This window comes from Montipora foliosa, chromosome 12 (genome assembly GCF_036669935.1).
Source record: "Montipora foliosa isolate CH-2021 chromosome 12, ASM3666993v2, whole genome shotgun sequence".
In the NCBI taxonomy this organism is placed as follows: domain Eukaryota; kingdom Metazoa; phylum Cnidaria; class Anthozoa; order Scleractinia; family Acroporidae; genus Montipora; species Montipora foliosa.
The window spans coordinates 37,137,523-37,157,522 of record NC_090880.1 but is presented as its reverse complement, the minus strand read 5'-3'; the positions used below and the strand labels follow the sequence as shown (position 1 = coordinate 37,157,522).

The 20,000-nt window shown below is 39.2% G+C and overlaps 3 protein-coding genes across 4 annotated transcripts in view; all 3 read right to left on the bottom strand.

The window, feature by feature from the left end:
• Nucleotides 1–12,562, bottom strand: part of LOC137978536 (poly [ADP-ribose] polymerase 1-like) — a 26,206-nt gene extending 13,644 nt beyond the window's left edge. The window contains exons 1-13 of the mRNA XM_068825511.1: nt 12,264–12,562; nt 12,108–12,128; nt 9,868–10,119; nt 9,010–9,330; nt 8,455–8,571; nt 7,294–7,376; nt 6,359–6,481; nt 5,834–5,935; nt 5,656–5,728; nt 4,169–4,256; nt 3,526–3,671; nt 2,227–2,308; nt 1,471–1,530 (exon numbers count right to left, since the gene is read on the bottom strand). Coding sequence (XP_068681612.1) covers nt 1,471–1,530; nt 2,227–2,308; nt 3,526–3,671; nt 4,169–4,256; nt 5,656–5,728; nt 5,834–5,935; nt 6,359–6,481; nt 7,294–7,376; nt 8,455–8,571; nt 9,010–9,330; nt 9,868–10,119; nt 12,108–12,128; nt 12,264–12,377 — 1,582 coding nt within the window. The 5' untranslated portion in view covers nt 12,378–12,562. The remainder of the gene's footprint in view (nt 1–1,470; nt 1,531–2,226; nt 2,309–3,525; nt 3,672–4,168; nt 4,257–5,655; nt 5,729–5,833; nt 5,936–6,358; nt 6,482–7,293; nt 7,377–8,454; nt 8,572–9,009; nt 9,331–9,867; nt 10,120–12,107; nt 12,129–12,263) is intronic.
• A 520-nt stretch (nt 12,563–13,082) lies between these two features.
• On the bottom strand, nt 13,083–14,979 carry LOC137978545 (calcium homeostasis modulator protein 6-like). Its single transcript, XM_068825526.1, has one exon. It carries the CDS (start codon nt 14,891–14,893, stop codon nt 13,976–13,978), a length of 918 nt encoding a protein of 305 aa, XP_068681627.1. The 5' UTR covers nt 14,894–14,979; the 3' UTR covers nt 13,083–13,975.
• A 555-nt stretch (nt 14,980–15,534) lies between these two features.
• The window catches only part of LOC137979576 (adhesion G protein-coupled receptor E2-like), a 27,383-nt gene continuing 22,917 nt past the window's right edge, over nt 15,535–20,000 (bottom strand). Inside the window, exons 19-22 of one of the 2 annotated variants that reach the window (XM_068826864.1) lie at nt 19,646–19,743; nt 18,783–18,909; nt 17,058–17,099; nt 15,535–16,381 (exon numbers count right to left, since the gene is read on the bottom strand). In XM_068826864.1, the coding sequence (XP_068682965.1) occupies nt 15,866–16,381; nt 17,058–17,099; nt 18,783–18,909; nt 19,646–19,743 (783 nt within the window). In that variant the 3' untranslated portion in view covers nt 15,535–15,865. The remainder of the gene's footprint in view (nt 16,382–17,057; nt 17,100–18,782; nt 18,910–19,645; nt 19,744–20,000) is intronic. The other variant, XM_068826862.1, reaches the window with a different exon arrangement.

Sequence of the window (20,000 nt, the reverse complement as noted above, 5' to 3'; positions counted from 1 at the left end):
TTACTCGGCCCCACACACAAACTATTACCACAATTAGCTTTAAAACACCATCATGTATAATGTTGAAATTTTCGCAGTTAGATGCACGAGGCTCTTAATAAGCATCACGAAGTGTCTCCATTCTCTTCTCCCCAACTTTAACATCATTCATATCTCGAAATACAGACAATACACAACTTTCACGATAGCATCATTTGACTACAATTACCAGAATTCAGTTTGCTTTTCTTTTATTATTTAAATTTTGTATTCCCAGTGGGACAAATATAACAATAGCTCTAATTATCATGAGACCTAAAGGACCTAAAGGAGTCTGGTGGTTGTAGTCAAATGGCGTCATCATGCAAATATCCTATGAACATTGCGAAGTATCTCCCAAATGCAGCTCCCCAAGTACAGGGCTTGAAATTGCGACCAATACAGTTGCATTTGCGACGGAATTTTTTCCCTTTGCGACTAAAATATCTGGAGAAGTTGCAAATTTGCGACTTGTTTTCATCTTCGCTCTTTTGAAACAAAAGGGTTAGCAGTTGCCACGTTGATGCTCTTTTTACTAAGACAAATGAAGAAATGACAGAATTATTTTGTTTTCTTGCCTTGAGTTTTCTTTCAATCTGAAGATAGCTTAATTGTAGCGTAATTTCGCTGCAATGTTACGTGCACAACTCCATTCCTTCGATAGGTCGGCATTAGATTCCATCCACCAAAACCACCCTGGCAGAGAGAGAGAGAGAGACTGAGGTTGAATTCAAACACACTTCGTGATGCCTTATACATAGTACTTCGTGTCCAGCCACCTTCACATTAACATTTAGAATATATATACAGAAAGTATCCCAAACATTCATAAAAGCTAACCGTAGGCCTAATTAGGACTAAAGAAAAGTTTCTAGGCCTAAGGTTAGCTTTTGTGAATGTTTGGGATACTTTCTGTATATATATTCTAAATGTTCATGTGAAGGTGGCTTGACATGAAGTACTATGTACAAGGCGTCACGAAAAGTGTTTGAATTCAACCTCAGCCTCTCTCTCTGCCAGGGTGGTTTTGGTGGATGGAATCTAATGCCAACCCCATTGATATCATTTCGCCATTTTCAGCGGTTTCTTTCAAAACAAGTATTGTGGGCTCATATTTTGTTTTGCTACACCGCTGACAACACAATGCAGCGCGATGATTTTGCGACTAAATTTTCGTATCATGTCGCAAAATTGCAACTGGATTTTTTTGTTAATTTTCAGCCCTGATTAGTACATGTGAGGATAAACAGCAGCATTTACCCTAAGCTACAAGTAACTCTAACCTTCACTCTTACCTTACTGTTGGAAATCGGCAGCAAAGGCTTAGACTCAAAGGGACACTTTGTTGGATGCCAAAATTGGGTGTGCATAATTATACACTGTAACTAGGAGCATTTCTTGGCAAGTTTGCACTCAACCTGTCTGTAACCATGATAACTATTATTCTGTTACCTGATTCTGGGTCTACTGCTGCACCTCCTTTAACAGCTACTTTCATTTTCTTTGCCGGGCCTGTAAAAGACATAAGAAATAAACTTTACCCTCTAAGCTTACCCCGTCAGTAGGATTAATTATGTTAATTAATATGTAATTAAAAGCGCACAGTTATTGTCTTCTAATATCATGTTGCCAGCAAATGTGCTTGAAGGTCATATGGTTGTTGGACAATGTCCTAGTGTCAGGCTTTGACACCCAATCTACTTCTTGCCTCTTCAGTTTCCCCTTTGTTCATGTTCATCACCTCTCAAACAATAATTATTAATTTTGTTAGAACCCCATTTTGGTGTGTTTGTAATTAGCCATAATAACACTGTACAATTCATCCACTTTCAACTTCAAATGGGTAAGGTTATGCTTAAGGAAGACAACTCTAGAAAGAGAGATGTACTTCTTCCATGATCACTAAAACACATTTCAAACAAATTGGAAGAGTCCCAAAAGGAAACTACAACAAATGCAATAATGTCTAGAGACTTATCTGGAAGTAAATCAGGGACGTTGGTGAAAAACCTCTTTATTATTCCAATAACATGAACATTATCCTTGGGGGATTTTTAAAAGTAAACCTTTACACTCTTATTCCAGAAAAAATGCACCTCAGAATGACTAGTTTGGGTGCACTATCACAGAAGAACAGGACAATGGCTTTGAGAAAACCCTACTCTAAACCACCTAATGTAAGCATAGCCTTGCATGAGTGCGACATACCTCCTTCCAATGCACTTTTTGCAACCTTTGAACCTTTGCCGACGGGAACAACCACAGGCCCACCATTCACTACACTTGCATCCTTCAAAAAATTCACATCATGATTTAAAACAATTAAATAATTTGTGGTTTGCCATACATGTGATCTACTTTGCTTGAGCTTAGAAGGTGCTGGATAAAGTTTAGGTGTATATAATTACACTTAAGCCATTTTGTATTCTCTTTCCCTTGGATTTAAGGCAAAGCCTGCATTCACATACTACAAAACCTGAAGAATTCCCACTATAATATAATTATATGTATGTCTCCTCAGATGTTTTGATGTGTAGTATCACCAAGTATTTTTACGAGTTGTGCTGTATTTTGACGAGCCCGCTAGGGAGAGTCAAAATACAAACAAAGAGTAGAAATACTCAGTGACACTACACAACAAATCATCTAATGAGCTATTTGTTATCCAACTTTTTGTGCACTAAATTTATAGCAAGTGAATTCTAAACAACCAAGAATGAGTGACAGATTAGTGCGTGACAAGCATGGGGCAACATCAGCACCTAAACTAGTCAAACCGGTTCAGTACTGTACAACAACCAAGTGTACAATAATTAACTGTACAATATCATGGAACGAAATTATTTGTACTTGTTTCATGCGTTTTCTGTACAATAACTAAATTATACAGTTGGAAAATAAGAGTTCTTATTGTCAACTTCGTCTGATATTTTAAATTTCAGCTAAGGCTTCCAATCAGAGACCTTCCATGCTTCAAGTGCTAATATTAATCACTTCACCATCGATATCATCACCAATGAGATTTTGAATTTTCTTCAGCTACATGTAGTGCTAATAGCATCAAACCTTCAGTGATGAACAAGAACATATGACACCATGATCATCGTTGTCTTCACCATCATTAAAACACTACGCCAATTCATTGCAGGGTAGGTACCGTTAACGTAGCAAAAAAGGAGGCAGCTCTCCTCTGCAGCAAGGAGGTCACCACACCAACCGAGCCACAGTCCACCTCCCAGGCACCCGTCAACACATCACTGAGAAAAACCAGTGTATGGAATGTATACTTGCACCAAAATATGGAAGGGAGGGAAGGAGGGAAAAGAAGCAAGCAAGTGAAAAAGCAACTCAAGCCAAAGCACATGGCAATGCCTCTGCAAACCTACCTGGAGACCCCCCAAATATAGCCTTGCAAAATCTCTGCATTGGCTTGGTTTTAACTTTGATTTAGCCTTGCATAACAACATTATTATCATTCTCATCATCATCATTTTCTTTTCAACAAACCTTCTTTCCCCAAGAGACAATGCTATGCTGCGTGATCATTAATCTGGCCCCACCCTTTTTAACAGCCTCAAGGTAATCTTCATTGACAACTGGCACATTAGACTTCTCTGCATCGCACATTTTCTTGCTTTTCTTGTCAACTTCAGCTGCAAAAACAAAAACTCTTCATTGCAAGTTAGCTAAAAAACAAGAGCCTCTATAAAAAATCAAAATAAGGGAGAAGTATGGAAATCTGGGGGGGGGGGAGGAGGGGGAGGGGGGAGGGGACAAGTCATATTTTGTGATAGTGAAGTACAGTTTCTGTCTTGGATTCAAGGCAAGAAAATCTGAAACAGTTTCTGTGTTATGCTAACAACCCAAATGTCTTTATTTACATGTACCTGGTGCCTAGTATTTGAGAATCACTTCTCACCGTTTTGTTATTGTACACAGAACTGAATTAACATCAAATTTTTATAAAGTTGTTATTTTAGTGATGATTAATTTTGTCAAAGTCAAATTTTGTCATTGGCAAAGTTTGCTGAAGTTGCACAATCCACTCTTCACCTTGTCAATGCTTTGATGTAATTAAATTTTTATCACGAGTAAGGGGACAGAACACAAAAAGGATTTATTTAACTTGTCACAATCATTTCATTCACACCTTGAGAACTGATACAACAGTCCACTGAAGTGTTGACTTTATCAACTACTGAACCACCAAGATCTTGAATTGCTGCAGAGAGTTTTCCCTAAACAAAGAAATGCATTGCAACACTGAATTTTGGAGAAATAAAATTAATCCTCCCTTAAGATACACAGAATCCCATCTAATTATCAACCATAACCCATTGACCCCTAAGAGTGACACTTACTCATCAATGGGGGGATCCTAGGGTGTTTGAGCTGCCAATGGGTTAATGAGTAATTTTAATCTACACTGTAAAAGTTAATTGTACAGGGCTGCATATCTAGAGTAAAACAAACTGGTAACTGAAGTAATAACCAAAGCAAATTCGAGGCCCCTTTTTGTTACTGTTAAACATACAATAGACACAACTTGGGCGTAAACGAGGGGCAGGGAATGTACTGGCAAGGCGCGGATAATACCCACCACCGGTATGGACCACCGGATGAGGGGCCTCGGCAACTAGCTGAGGGGGTGCCTCATGCCTGTATTGCAAGGCGGGCATAGTTGCTGGCATAATGTCCTGGGGCTAAGTTAACCCAGTCCAGCAAAGTAACAATATGCCCCCTCCCTAACGGGGCTTCAGCACAGGGCTGAAGGGGTGCCGCAGACAGCAATTCCCCGCCCATAGTTTATTGAAGAGAACTATTAACTAGGTTACAGTATGCTCATGAGCAAGATACACAAGAACCAGAAAGCAAAACGGGGAGGGAGGGAGGGATTAAAATGCTGAGAGAAAAACTGAACGAGTTGAACTTTGGAAAATTTCAAGCCGAGAGGGCTCATATGGCGGGAAAAATGAGAGAGCCAAATAAGGTAGTCACGTGATGGGAAGTCACTCTTTCCTTCCAGATCTCCCCGGTATTTGCTTACCAGCATTAACATCTACTTTATTCTAAAATATCATTTAAAACAAGCAGATTTAGCATGTCCATCAGTACTTAGTCATAAGGCCATTCATACAGTATACAGCTTAGGTGTATCTCTGAAGTTCTTGTGGTTAGATTCAAAAATTATTTTGCTTGCCTTCTGGCTCATCAGTTAAACTTGTTGAAAAACTAAGCTCCCCTTTTTGGTATAACAGGCATAATGCGTTGTAAGAATTCCTTGGACTGGTTTAGAGTGACAATTCATTTGGGGGTGGAGGGAGGTCATGGATGCCAACTTTCTCTCTGTTTGGCTATGGCTGTTGATTTTTATCGCTAATGCTTGGATGAATTGGAACAAACCCAGAGGGAAAACAGCACAAAATGTGTTTATTGCAAGTACTGTGAGACTGTTTTTTTAAGTCATATTTATTGTAGGTAATGCAAGATTGTCAGTGACATGCAAAAAGTGACATGCAATTAAGTAATAAAACACAAAAAAAAAAATCCCTTCACAGCACACCTTGAATAATACTACCTTATTATAATTATAGCAACACAACAGTCTAATATTAAGCTAGCCTAATTTTCATTTACCTTGCTCTGTTGGAGCCTTCCTATAACAGCAAATGTCATTCCAGAAAGAGGTTTTCCAGGAGTCGTGACAATTCTACAATTCAGACAGTTTTCATATAACATGATCATCATAATTATTGCAGATATTAAATACAGCAGTAAAGATGATGAAGGTGAAGGACTCAGTGAAAATACTTACTTTGACATGGCCCCCTCTGACTTGATTCCATTGGGTGATACTACAGTTGAAGAAGTAGTTTGGGGGAAAATCCTCTTTCTTTTCTTGCATTTGAAGTTTTTCCTGAATTAACAATAATAATAATAATAATAATAATAATTATTATTATTATTATTATTATTATTATTATAATAATTTTTTTTTAAATAATAATATTATTATTTATTTCAAATTATCAGTAAAAACACACACACTGAAAAAACCAAATAAAGAACTCTAAAACAAGTATTAGGCTTATAGAGATACAAATACTAGTACTAATTCTAATAATAGCAATAATAGTAATTTTTTAAAAAAAAAATCTCGTTTCCTATAAACATGTGTATTAAAATAAAAAAAATAAAATAAATAAAACAACTCTTAGTATTATAGATTCTCTTATAACTCTTAGTATTATAGATTTGATAAAATAATAATAATAATAATAATAATAATAATAATAATAATAATAAATAAATATTATGAAATGCAAATTTATGCACTCACAGAAAGTCAGAAGCCTCTTTCAGATCATCAGAAATTTTCCATTTAGCTCGTTTGGGCTCCCTTGTAACAAACATACAATTGGTCCATGCTGTTAAATTGCCAGTACAGCAATAACCTTCTGTTCTACAAAAAGAAAAATGTTTCAAGAGCAAAAGTTTACTCTAGGATACTAGGTTACTGGTTTGCACTAGGTTATGGGGTCCATACACATAGTAAAGTGTATTTGAGAGCTACTGTTATGGTCTTCTGCACTCTCATTGGCCAAGTCTTTCAAAATGTCCAATGGGAGTGCAGAATGTAATACGATCGCTATCAAGCTATAACGGCTGTAGCCACCCATCTAGCTGAGCACATGGGACGATAATAGAGAGCCGAACATTATTTGGAATTTATCCGCCAAAAACTGCTGTGTGGTCCCAGAGTGGAGTTGATGTGATAGGAAATTTATCTCGCCTTAAGGCTGTGGTGTTTTTATGGCGATTCGGACCATTGCTTTGTGATGCAGGAGCAATTTGTGGGACAAGATCGCCGCGAGTCATCAGCCTTTCTTATCTTTATGAGGGGTAATGACAACTAACGACATGGTAAAAATTTGTAAGCCACAAACCCTTCTAAAATGGACACAGTTTGTGCTCTGATTGCACAGAAAAGACAATGACGACTGTACATAGAGGTAAGTGAAGTTTATTTCTACACTTAGAGCTTATTTTAGCATTTATAAGCTCAAAGTTAATTTTCCCATACAAAGTCTATAAATCGTATATACCGAGCTTGGGCTGCCTGTGGACAGACATGTATACATGTAGCTGTCACTTCTTGCAAAGAATTGCTCAGCCAAAAATACCTAAGAATGCCAGCTTTCTGTTTGGTTAACTTTGTTGAGATACAGTTAACTGCATTTAACCATTCTACACCGAAGAAGACGTTGCACAGACCTGTATACCAGTTGACCATCACTACATTCCTCGCAAGGAAGAAGCCTGCCAAAGGTCATGCCATCTGAGCATCTGTTGAGCAACTACAGAGTAAATCAAAGTACAGAATTAAAACATGAAGAAATAAATAAATAATTTACTATGAAGAAACATGCACTTAATTATTAACCGCTCACCCCCCTGAGACTTCATGAGGCCAATAAAACAAATCCTTTAAGAATCCCAATTGGCTATTTTTAACAGCTGAATTGGGACCACCAGGAACGATAATATTTATTTCAGCCAAGGGGAAAGGTGGACTTGAACTCCGGAACTTGGGATTACAAGTCAAGTGTCCCAACCACTTTACCATGCTGCCTTACTGAGTATACAAGTAACACCCCTCAATTTTCTGTTATGGCAGATGAATACTTTGAAACAGAATCAGAGAATTACAGACTGCAGTCAATCCTATCAGCTTTCAATACCAAATCAGATGATTAACCACTGAGTCAGAGCAGAGTTGTGGGAGCTTAAGCCATTAGACTCAGTTCATGTGACAAAATTAATGCCCTGGTCTGCATACTGCTGTGAATGTAAAATAAGAATTCTTGGTGGCATATTCCTCATGATATTAAGTGAAATGGTACATTTTCATAGATCTCAGGGAAGAAATGAAACTATAAAATTTTCTGTTATCACACAGCAAACACAGAATGTACTTTCATTTCTCTATCTCTACGCTAAAAGAAACTTGTGACAGTTTGGACCACCTGAACAATAAGAATTAAGCCTTTTCCCATTTTTCAAATTTTTGGTCCATATTTGAAAAGAAGGCCAAAAGTACCCCACACCACTAACCCCACCCCGACCCCCACCCCCACCCCAACCCCCACCCCCATCCCAACCCCCACCCCCATCCCAACCCAGCACAACAGTGATCAGGAAGTACTGCAAATAACCCAGCCATGTCTCAACAATCCTTTTGGGGGAAGGCGATTGTAATAACTTCACGGAAAAACATTTTACGATATGGACAAGGAAGTTAAAAATATTGCACCAATTTTGTCCAGCATTGTGGGTTGACATACAACAGACCACCCTTGAGTAACATTTTTGCATGTCAACACTATCATGGTCTTAATTACATGTAAGTGATTTAGTGAGGGAGAATGAACTCACAGAGCTTTCCCCTCCCTGGGTACTCATTCCGTTGTCCTCCAACATCTCTCTTAGCTCTGGCAAGGAACAATGCTTCTGCAAGTCATCCCTCACTTTCCATAACAGCTGACTTTGTTCCTTTATACAAAAAGAAAAGGAGGAAGACAGGTAGGTTGTAAATTAAACACTATTTCACTTATAATGATATAAAATCAAACCCATTAATCTTTATTGTCATCACCATTGTAACTTATTAAAATTTAAGGCATCTTTTTCTCCTAGAGCTGTTATTTTTTATTTTGTTCAAAGAACAAAGTATAGGATTTGCGATTGCACGTATAAGATCTCTTTGCTCATGGGACTGCTCATGGTAAAGAGGAAGGATTCAAACTTGGTATCTCCTCATTGAGAGGCACACGCGATGGCCACTAGGAAATCAGCTAAAAATCCTTTGAACAAAGTGCACACTACCCATAGCCTCTTGCTACTTGCTTGTGTGGTGGTCCAACAGGGGCTTACACCCAGGACCTCCTCAACCAAATACGGAACCAGTTTATATTTGAAAGGCAGACACACCTTAAGCTTTATCTCAATCTCATCTTCCTCTGCAGTCTTTTTTCTTTTTGCATCTGTTTCATCCACTGCTGCAGCTTTCCTCTTAGCACCTTTTCCTTTTTTCTTTCCCCCAGACCCTAGCTTACTCTTCAATAAATCTTTATCTTCTTTCTTAAGCTTGGTAAATCCACTGAAAGATTCTGCTGTTACAGCTGCATCCACTGACAAAGACTCGCGGCTTTTAACAAAGCAGTCAACATGGTGCCACCAAGGGATAGGAACCCCTGCAGGTGCATTAGACTCTGCATCAGGTTCCTGCACTTTCGCAAGACGAAGTTCACCCTAAAAGGACGTTATTTTATGAGCAATACAATGAGTATATTGTACATTTCTTTGCGCTTTTTTGTCTCATTTTGATAAAGGAACATTTTACAATAAGTATATCAATGTTTCAAATTAATAATGTACAGTGTAACAATTACAATTCCACTCAAATGCTGTGATAAAGATGATGATGATGTCGACAAAAATGATTAAGATGATAATTTCAATTTTGCTCAGATCAAATAAAAATTGTTTACTTCCACCTTTTGCAGTAAAAATCGATTACCGCAATGATAGAGTCAGTTATAATAAAAAAATACAGAGTATAAAGAAATAAAATAAATATGTCAATGAATTTTACATTGACCTTTTAATAGTCAAGTGTTATGATATGAGATAAGTATATTGGCCATTACAAACTCATTGTGTTATGTTAATTTCGTTACAATAATCTCAAACATTAAAATAAATACAGCAAGGAAACTAGTGCCCATAAAATTAATGTAACCTTTGAAATGCATATACAGTACTACGATAAACAAGATTGCTCTTCACCTTATCAATTTGCTCTGTGCAGTTCTTGCATTTACTGCGGCTAGACTTTGCGTACTCCGCCAACAGGTCATCTGAAACATCATTTTCCACAACAACAGGTGTTTCTCCATTTTTCCCACCCTCTCCCCCTCCAGTTTTTTCTTTCACCTTCTCCTGGTCCTCCCATCTGAGTGAATCAAACCCAGCAATGTCAGTGAAAGCTTTCACCTTGTGTTTTCTAAAGAAACAGCTAAAATGAAACCAGTTGGGGATCTGGAAATGGAGAAAGTAATTAAAGTGAAATCAGAAATCAAATCAAATCAAAGGATCAATAAAGAGAGAATTAAATGAGAAAGTGATGCACATTTGCAGTTTGGGGCCAATGTTTATAAATTATTATACCATAGTTTTTTGGGATACAAGGTGCACTCGGTTATAAGATGCACCTTTCACCCATTGACTCCTGGGGGTTACCCATTGACCAGTAAAATCATCTGGCATTAGACAGCGTAAAATACTAAGTGTGGCTGGTTTTGGTCGGTTCAGGGGACAAAGGGTTAACTATCAAACTTGATGGCATTTTTGTCACAAACTGAAAATCTCATCAAAATACTCGGTTATAAGGAGAGAATTGGTTCAACTCATTGCTAGTTACGCTGTCTCAACTGAAGATTGTAGTTTAAGTCGAGAACAACGGCAAAAGGAAGTTCAACTAAAATTTAGAGAAAAACCTTTAAATCCTGCTGTTGTTAGTACTTTCCCGCAAGTATTTTTATTGTACAACACTAAGAATTGAAGGCCTTTATCACAGACGTTGGTGTGAGGCCACCATTTTGGATCTGCAGTAAAAGGTAAAGGTCCTTACTTTTAGGAGGGTAGCATGTGACAGTCAACTAGAGTTACTGATAAACTTGTGGCCCTCGGTGTGCAACATTTACCCCCCTTCTTCCGTCAATGCTCTGTTTTACGGGTATTCAGAGCTACAGCTACACAGAACAGAGGAATGTTGAAACAGACGTCGATCAAATGACGGGGATCAAACTGGTAACCCTCCAGCTCAAAAGGCTGCACACTAACCAACTGAGCCATGCCTGCCTCTGAAGTAAATGAAGACTGGGACAAGTGTAGCAGAGAAGATACTCAGCTATAAGGTGCAACTTGAGTTTAGAGCACATTAGGGGCCAACAAGCAATTTCTTTGGGAAAAAAACAGCGCTGTATAACTTAGAAACTACGGAACACATCCACTGTTTTGTGAACTAGCTGTTAGAGTCATTGTGAGAGCCACCTACAGATTAAAAAATAATGGTGTTGGGTTTCTATCTTCCTCTGGATTCTGTCAGAAGCATCAGCCACTGTCGTATGGACTTAGTCCATAACTAGTACAAAAATTGAGGCATAGTCCACATAATATGTATTTGGTATTTTAGGAAACCATGGTTAGGTGGTGTAATGTGAGTGCACTGGACCCAGTAGGATGAAGGAGGTGGGGTGGTTTAAATCTTTTCCAATATAGTATCAATTTTTTTCCATTATTAATCTCAAACGCTCCAGTTGACGAGTAAAATCATCTGGCATTAGAGGGGCCATAATCTTGAGAAATGAAAATATTATTGTTTGCCTTGCTGTGAATTACATGTAATCTCCCCCGCATATTATTTTTTAATGGACGAAATGATATATGAAATGAATCATATATTGAACTGCAGATATGAAATCAAGCAAAGCTATGATCCTCGCAATTATGAACCCAATTTCAGCAATTGTGTAGTGATGCCCAAAAATTTTTTTTTTTTGCTTGTCAACAATTAATTATTCTCCTTGTTGTTTCTATTTTTATGCTCTAAAGCTGCAGCCATAAACATGCTTTGTAGAACTGTTTGACTTTTATGCAGGGAAATGTAACACAATTCTGTTTCTGGGTGTGGAACTTGAATGTTTGTGGGGGGTGGGGTAATTGTGGCTTTGCCCCATGAGGTCTGACAGGCATCTTGCTAACGTGGAATAAACCCTCGCCAATAAATGTTTTGAGGAGCCGTTGTTGTTTACCAATGGATCGTACAACAATGATTTCTTAAGAGAACTCCATGTTTAGATAGGATGAATTGTCATGCTACTAGATGAATGCATACGAAAGTTGGAATTTCGCAACGGAAAGCAAGGTTACATGTAATATCAAAAGATCAATCAAACAATACAGGATGAAAAAACTACACTAAAAGCTACCGCGTAGGACTATTTTGACAACAACACCTTCCTTACCCTGCCATCAAAGTGGGATGACTGAAAATAGAGCAAAGATATGATAATTAAGACTTATACACAAGGAAAATCGCGCTGTATGGCCACAAAATTCATCACATCAAAAGTTGTTCTTTCCCCAAAAATCGATGCCAGAATTTCAATGAACATTATTACCTGGACCATCTTTGCCACTCTCAGGCTGTCCTTTGCTATGTTGTCCCTGCAAGACTTACAGGAAGACCGATTTGACTTAGCGTATTCTGCTTTGAATGGAAGATCATCGGCCATGTTGGATTCGGATGGCTCAGTGCGCAGACTGACACAACACAAAATTGATTGTTGATTGGCTAAAGTTTGGCGCCAATTTTCATGCAGTGAAGAACTTGTTATCGTTTGTCATCAAATGCGACTCGACTTCGTTGCGAAAAAATGTGTTTTCCACAACTCCCATACTAACTTCAGAGCACTAGGTAAAGGGTTCCATTGCCTAAGGGAGATGATATAGTCGTGTTAGATAACTTTCTCTTAGTTTTCGAGTGATTTTCATTTTTTTTTTTGTCCGGGAAATGTCTTGGATTTTAGCGATACTCACCGTTACCTACTGTCATTAATAGGGAGCTTAGCCATGCGCATTTTTGAGACGCGGACGGCAACCGGAAGTTAGCCGTTTCCCCTTTTAACTTGTCGTCACACAACCACGTTTATATTGCTAAGTATATTTTCTCCATGTATTTTCTCCTCGTATGTTAGCTACGCCATGCTGATGAGGCCCAAAAGGCCGAAACAGCTGTCCATGGCTGCTAATTGACTGGGTGAAATGGTTGTGCGCATGCGTGATGTGTTGGCCACACCGTGTTGGTGTTAGTGTGTGAGTGAGTGAGTGAGTGAGTGAAGCTATTAGTCTCTCCCCTCGGGGCTTTTCAGGACTAATTTACAATGTTTTTCGGGGGACTTTAGCCAGACTGCTTATTACACAGTTTACAATTTTATTTTAGGAAGTGAGAGATGCCCCTGTCCAGATAAGGTCAGACCACAACACCGGGGACTATGTCCCCTACTCTTATCGAATAGTGAGTGGGGTCTTTAACGTCCCATACCATTTAATTTCCAACAAGGGTTATGAGACGGGACCTCCGGTTTACAGTCCTTATCCGAGAAGACTTGAAAGTCTAACCATAATTTTGCAGATGTGATTACAAAGGTAGCACATTCCCCTCAGTTATTTTAGGACCCTGAGTGTTGGTCCTGCCGGAGTTGAACTCACGACCTTCCGCATGACAGCCTGATGCTCAACCAACTGAGCCACCGGTGCGCGTGTGTCACCTTGCTTTTATTACTGACATTTTTTTCAACGATAGTCCTTCATTCATCTACCGCAGTTAATAATTTCCATCTCAACCATTCATTTTAATGAACTTACTGTTTCTATAAACAGTATTAAATACATGTTGAAATGAACTTGCAAAATGAGGAACCACATGACATTCTTTTAATTCTAAGAAAAATAAACAAGAGGTAAGCTCAATTATTTTTATTTAGCAACAAACCATCTCGAAAAGTATAATTTAATCTGATCTAGTCTGCTTAACACCATTTTAGGAGCATTCACACCACGTTGAAAGACTGAAAGATGAGGGAAATGGCATTTTAGTTCAAGAAAAAAAAATATTACCAAAAATTGTAGCAAAATTTTACCATCCTCCAGTCACTTAGTTCGTTTGGAAACAATGCCCGTGATCCTACATCGTCTTTTGAACCACTGACAATTATTTTACAGAGGTAAGAGATTTGGGAGGATCGATTGCTAAGCCTGCGAGCCAACATGCCCGTAGGCAAACAGAATCTCTCCTCGCGTGACAAAGGATAAATTGCACGACCGGCTTCCTTCAGAGGCTGGTTGTGTGACGTACACCATAGTCTTTCACTTTCTTTGAATTTATTAAGAGCTGATTCACAGATGTTGTTCTGCGATCAGAAAAGTCTTCTTGTTCATCCGTAAGGTGAACACCCTCTGGTATCCAGTTATAATCACGGAAATGCCCGCTTACCACACCACCAAATTTCGGATACAGCTCACACAAGTACGCCTCGCCTCGTTTCACCTGCTCCACCACGTCTGAATCTTGTGAAATCTTGTCGACTTTTTCCATCACTTTAGAAGCCTGAGCCTTTGCCAGGAACGATAACCTAGCGTTCCATAACTTCGCTGCTTCCTGAGCTTCGATCTCGTCAAATTCAATTTCTCCTTTAAGTTTTGGATCAACTTTCGCAAGTAGGCGAGTTAGCGTGACAGCTACTGTCACGCTGACCGTCAAAACGATCGCCATCATCCATGAAATAATTGCCGACACGCTCTTTGCAGAAATGTACTGTTCTTGGACTGCTATCAAAGCTGTTGAATTCGCTGCTTTTAGTTTGGCGACTCTCAAAGGCCCAAGGATTAAGCACGCGTAGAAATCTCCCTCCATAAAGGCAAAGATTACCCAAAGATACGGAGGAAGGAAAGATAGAAAAACGCTTTTTCTCGATCTCCACCACACTAGCCGCCGTGTTCTCGTTTTCAGCCGACAGCAGCCAGTGACTAGAGTCCAAAATGACTCTGATATCAACATTGAAAGGCAAAACAAAATCACGGCAGGTCCGCAAATGAACAGAGAAGCATAGATGACATGGTGATCGCTCGGACAACTGAAAACAATCTGTTGTAGAAAGACTTTCAAGCCATACAAAACGAGTGTTATAAGGCTGGTTTTCACCGGAACTTCAACAGTTCTTAAAATCTCCGCATACTGCTCACTACCCATCGCCGTGATAAATGTGAAATGAGTTTTTTCATCAAGTGATCATGTCGTTTAAACGTGCGCGCAGGAACGAGTTTGTCATGGTACTGAAAAATCAGGATTGGAGATCAGGATTGGGGATTAAGTTCGCCAATGAGCGGGGTGGAGGGGGGGGGGGGGGGGGGGCGGAGGCGAGTCAGTGCAAACCCCTTTTTTTTCCGCTTGCCCTGCGATGAACATGCTCACAGGTAAAATCCCTATTGTCATTTTTTGGTTTTTACTTCAATTTCGGGATTTGGTTTTCTAGGCTATGCATTCTTGATCAGGATGTCAGTAAAAACCTTCGTTGTTATATTTGCACTAAATTGGTCAAATTTGTCTCAGTCTGCGTGGCGTTCACTCGGATTTGCTTGAGACGATAATGAGGCACGAATCAGTCTTATTCCCTGACCCTTCACATACCTGCCGGATATGACTAAGTAGCCGCTTATTGCCGCTTATTATAAGCGTCTACTTTATTATGAAATTAAGACATGGAGGGATAGTTCACCCGTTTGTGCTTTATGGGGATGTGTTTTGCCTTTCCAGGAGAAAAAAGGTGTCAATTCGCTCTGACGAAAAAAAATTTAGGCATTCAATCTTTTCACAGTGACTATTTGCAGGTTAATTCAGAACTATTATTAGAATTTAATAACTTTCCTCGTTTCTTCAAATATTTACAAGAGAAAAATGTACAACGCAAGATTTTTAAATCAAAGAACAGCTCTTACAGTGAACATTATAAATTCAAATTTACTGATGCGAAACTTCGTGATTAATCTTGATCGCAAGAACGGGACTTCTTCTTTCTTGCTTAAGGTGCTTTCGGTTGGTTAATTTTGCACTCATCAAGTCTAACACATCTAACAATGAGGGAAAATTACCATGGACTAATCAAGAGTTTGCATCGGGGTTTGTACAAGAAGTTTCCACGCTCGGGTTCATCTTCCACAACCTTTATAGATCTTCTTTACTCTTCACTTGAAAGTCTTGAACGCTGTAAGTGCGTTTTTTGTTCCAAAACGCATAGGTTGGATTGTCGTAAGCTTGTTTTGGGGTAATCGGGATATCATCGGATGAAACGAGTTGCATCGATGATTTCGACTTTTTTTGGCATTCCATGGGCGTTGTTTTGTTGGAAAGTCTCTCAGCCGCTCCATCAAACACACCCGTTTGTAATTTAACCATATTCACAAGCTTTACCGAGTTCTCATCGTTCGCTTTGTCAGGTCTTTCCGCCAGTTTTTTCTCAAAGTTGACCAGTTGCAACGGAAGCCCGTCGGAAAACTTTCGGGAATTCGTCGGCGACCTGTTGATTGTCATGAGCCTGACAGATGTGGTGCTTGCAGTGGCGGCTTCCAACGACACACTGCTGTTGAAAGTCTGCTGATGTTTTCCTCGGGATCTACTAACCTCGTATCTTTTTCTCATGTTCTGGAGATTTGGCAGTTTTTCGAGGAGGGATTCTCGCACCTAACGCAACGGAAAAATGTATTGTGAGAATTTCACTTTCGTAAACCTTCGTATTTTCGTGCGGATTGTTGCTAAATTCTGGTTTTTATACGACGACTCGTTTTCATTTCTCTATACATTTGCTTGAGTATAGGGGGTGGGGGGGTCCTGCCGAGCCCGTGACCCCCCCCCCCCCCCCTCTGTTAGCTTAGCAAACAACCTACCCACTTTGAAAAATCCTGGCTACGCCCCTGGGAAATTAAATGAACGCGAGTGGATTTCGTGATTTATGGCATGAATGGTATTTTGAAAGTTCTTAAAATTTGCACGAGACGTAGGCGAGTGCAATTTGAGAACGAAATGTAGCAGTAAGTTCATACGATATTTATTTACTAAGTACTCAACAAAGTAACTCCATCGGTGTGTTGCCATAGTAACTTCCGTATTGCACTCTAAAGCCCATTTAAGTATTTGTCTTTGGTCAATCAGAAACGCGAAATTCAGTTGAGTACATACTAAGAGCGGAAAATCAATTAATTCTCAAATTCAATTTGATGCACACAAAAAATTGGAAGCGTCTTATGCTGTGCCACCAATTAACATTTCAGTCTTGAAAGTTTGTAGGTTCGACTCCTGCATTCCAAGTAAGCAGTTGTCATAATGAGATTAATTCATAATTTTAAAAAATGATCCTTACTGAATCGTTGATCCAACCATGGGCAAAGAAAATGAAGATCCCCTGTAAAAATAAGAACAACCCGATTGCATTATTTTTATACTTCTCAGCCACCTTTTGAAGCTTTCATTTTTCTTTTTATTTACTCATTTCAGCATTGAGTATCGTCCGTTAGGGAGCAGAGATGAGCACTCGCCTCCCACCAATGTGGCCTGGGTTCGATTCCCAGACTCGGCTACTGATGGTTCTCTATTTTTTTCCGGGTACTCCGGTTTCAGTCCCCTCTCCTCAATTTGATATGAGTTGAAGATTTGATTTCTCTCAGGAGCCAATGAGTATAGGAGATTACCTTTCCCATACAAGCCCTATGAGCGGGCCTATGAGACAACCTTTGCGCGTATCTTTCTATTTTTAGAACGCCACGAGTTTTTCAGCTCTGCACGCACTGTTTAAAATGGCCAATCAGAATAAAGTTATTCTCAAACAAAGACAAAAATAAAAAAACAAAACAAATTGTACAATTTGAAGTACATTGATGTAAATGTGAGTCTCCTGCTGAAGGATTGGTTCTAAAAATAGAAGGATACTCGCAAAGGTTGACTCAAACATATAGTGCGCCATAGGGAGGCTCCTGTTTCTGTACACTGTACCCAGTAGCTCTTATCGGGGTTATCAGCGGTTTTGCCACATGAACGAGGCTAAGGGGTCATTTTGTATTGAATTGACCCTTAAGCCTCTTTTGCATGTAGTTTTAAACAAAAGAAAATTTGCCTGCAGGCTCAACGTCAATAAGAACCATTAGTGTCTCAGCGCATAATACTTTTGACACGTAAAATAAAGTTCATCATCATCATCATCATCATCATCATCTTTGGGTTTAGAAATGAGAACGATTTAGCATCGCATTCACCTGACAAAATATCGGGATTTTGCTTGTTATAGTGAAAGCATGAAAATTCTCTGATCTACATTTATAACTTGGAAGTTGTTTACGTTACAGAAGGAATTATATTATTTGTTGAAGTGCAAGTTCGATTCCAAGAGCATTTTTTTTGTTTTAAGGACGGTGTCTACTATTGTTATTGCGCATACGTTCTGCGCATCTCGAGATACTCGAATTTCCTATGGGTGGTCTTTATTAATACAGGGATATCTTTGCGCGGTTCAAAAGTATGCGGAGAAATCAGAACTTAGCAAGTGACCTTGGTATCCAAAAAGAAAATTTGGGGTAACCAAGCATATTTCAGAGATAATTAAGCTTCAATTTGTAAAAGAACGCCATACATTGCTTTGTATTTTAAAGCTTTTTACAAACATTGTTGATTAATTATCTTCGAAAAATGCGTGGGTACCCTCAATTTTCTTTCTGGATTTCAATAACAATTGTTAAGATCTGCTTTTCCCGCATATTTAGTAAACTGCGCGAAAATACCTTTGAATTAGTAGGCACCGTCCTTAAGCATGCGCAATGGTTTTGGAGTTCGAGTTTTTGTGTCTATTGCGCTTGTGTCATTTTAAATCTTCTTATTTTATTCATATAATATTGAAAACAGTTTCGTGAGAGACATGATCTCTTGTCCGTTAGTACGAAAACAACTTACAACCATAGAACACATTACCACTTGTCCACACTATTATTAATAAATTCAATGGACTAATCCCGGGGGCTAGTCTTAAGAACTTCCCAACAACTTTCACGCAGTATGGGACATTATAAGTAAAGCATGTAAATATATCTAGCTGTACCTGTAAAGAATTGACAACGGCGAAAAGGTAATGAAAGAAGATTGTGTTTTCGTCGACTGCCATAAATCCGAACACCCAAGTGAGACCGAGAAGTGGCAGCAAGACCACAGTTATCTTGATACTGCGCCTATGCAGAGTTTAGAAAAAAATGACAGCATCAGCAATCTCGACCCTAGAGCTCTTCTCTTGACCGAGGGAAAGAAGAGCTCTGGGGAACCCTGAAACAAAGTGTCCTCTTATTGGTCTCTAATTGGTGCATTCATGTTAGCATGAGGATTGAGCAGGCGCCGTAAGGTTCAAATAGCCAATTTTTGGCTATAAGAACCCTACAGCGCATGTTCTCCTACACAGAGTTTCCCAGAGCCTTGGGTCGATCCGAGGCCCTGGTGACGAAAATGACAGCATCAGCTCAATAGTGTGTGGGTTCCTTAACGTCCATAAAAGTTTATGTATAAGGGTAGTAAGGCGGGAGCCTTTGGTTTATTAGCTCTTATCCAAGAAGACTTGAATTAAAGTCTCACAACCCCCCCCCCCCCTTCCCCACGCATGGTAGTCGCACACTAAACCGAATGAGGCAACCGGTCAGCGGTATGGCGGTTATATTTTGAAACTTAAAGTGCCACTTAAGCGATGACGACCGCTTACAAAATAATCGCAGGCTTCTCCAATGCCGTCCGAGTAATGGCGGACAGATTTTTAGCGGTTTTTGGCTGGCTGGCTATTTCCCGACTTATCTCGCTTCTATCGTTCCAAATTTAAATGCATTGTATTATTTTGAACATATTGACTTAATTGACGTTGAAAAAAAAAGAAAACCAAAAATTTTCGTCGTAGTGGCACTGTAACATATGAGTCCCAGTTACCTTGCGTTTGATTTACCATCTGCGTTCTCCTCTCCCGCTTTCACCATGGTCTTTGTCAGCAAAACGTATATAACGTTGACCAGGATAAAACAATTGATCTAAAACAAAATATAATCGGTTCACAGTGAAGTCTTTTTACAACAAATGACTTCTTGTTCCCAGGGCCCGCTATTCTCCCGGTCGGGCTTTGAGGTCATTATCGTCCCAAGAGCCACATTTCTGGCCTAAAGAAATGATCGAAAGCTCTTTGAACGAAGACGAAATGTGGCTCATTCGGAAATACACACACAGTTATTATGAAAGTCCACTTTGTCACAGTTGGCAGCAACGCTGTTGTTTTCATTTTTAACAATGC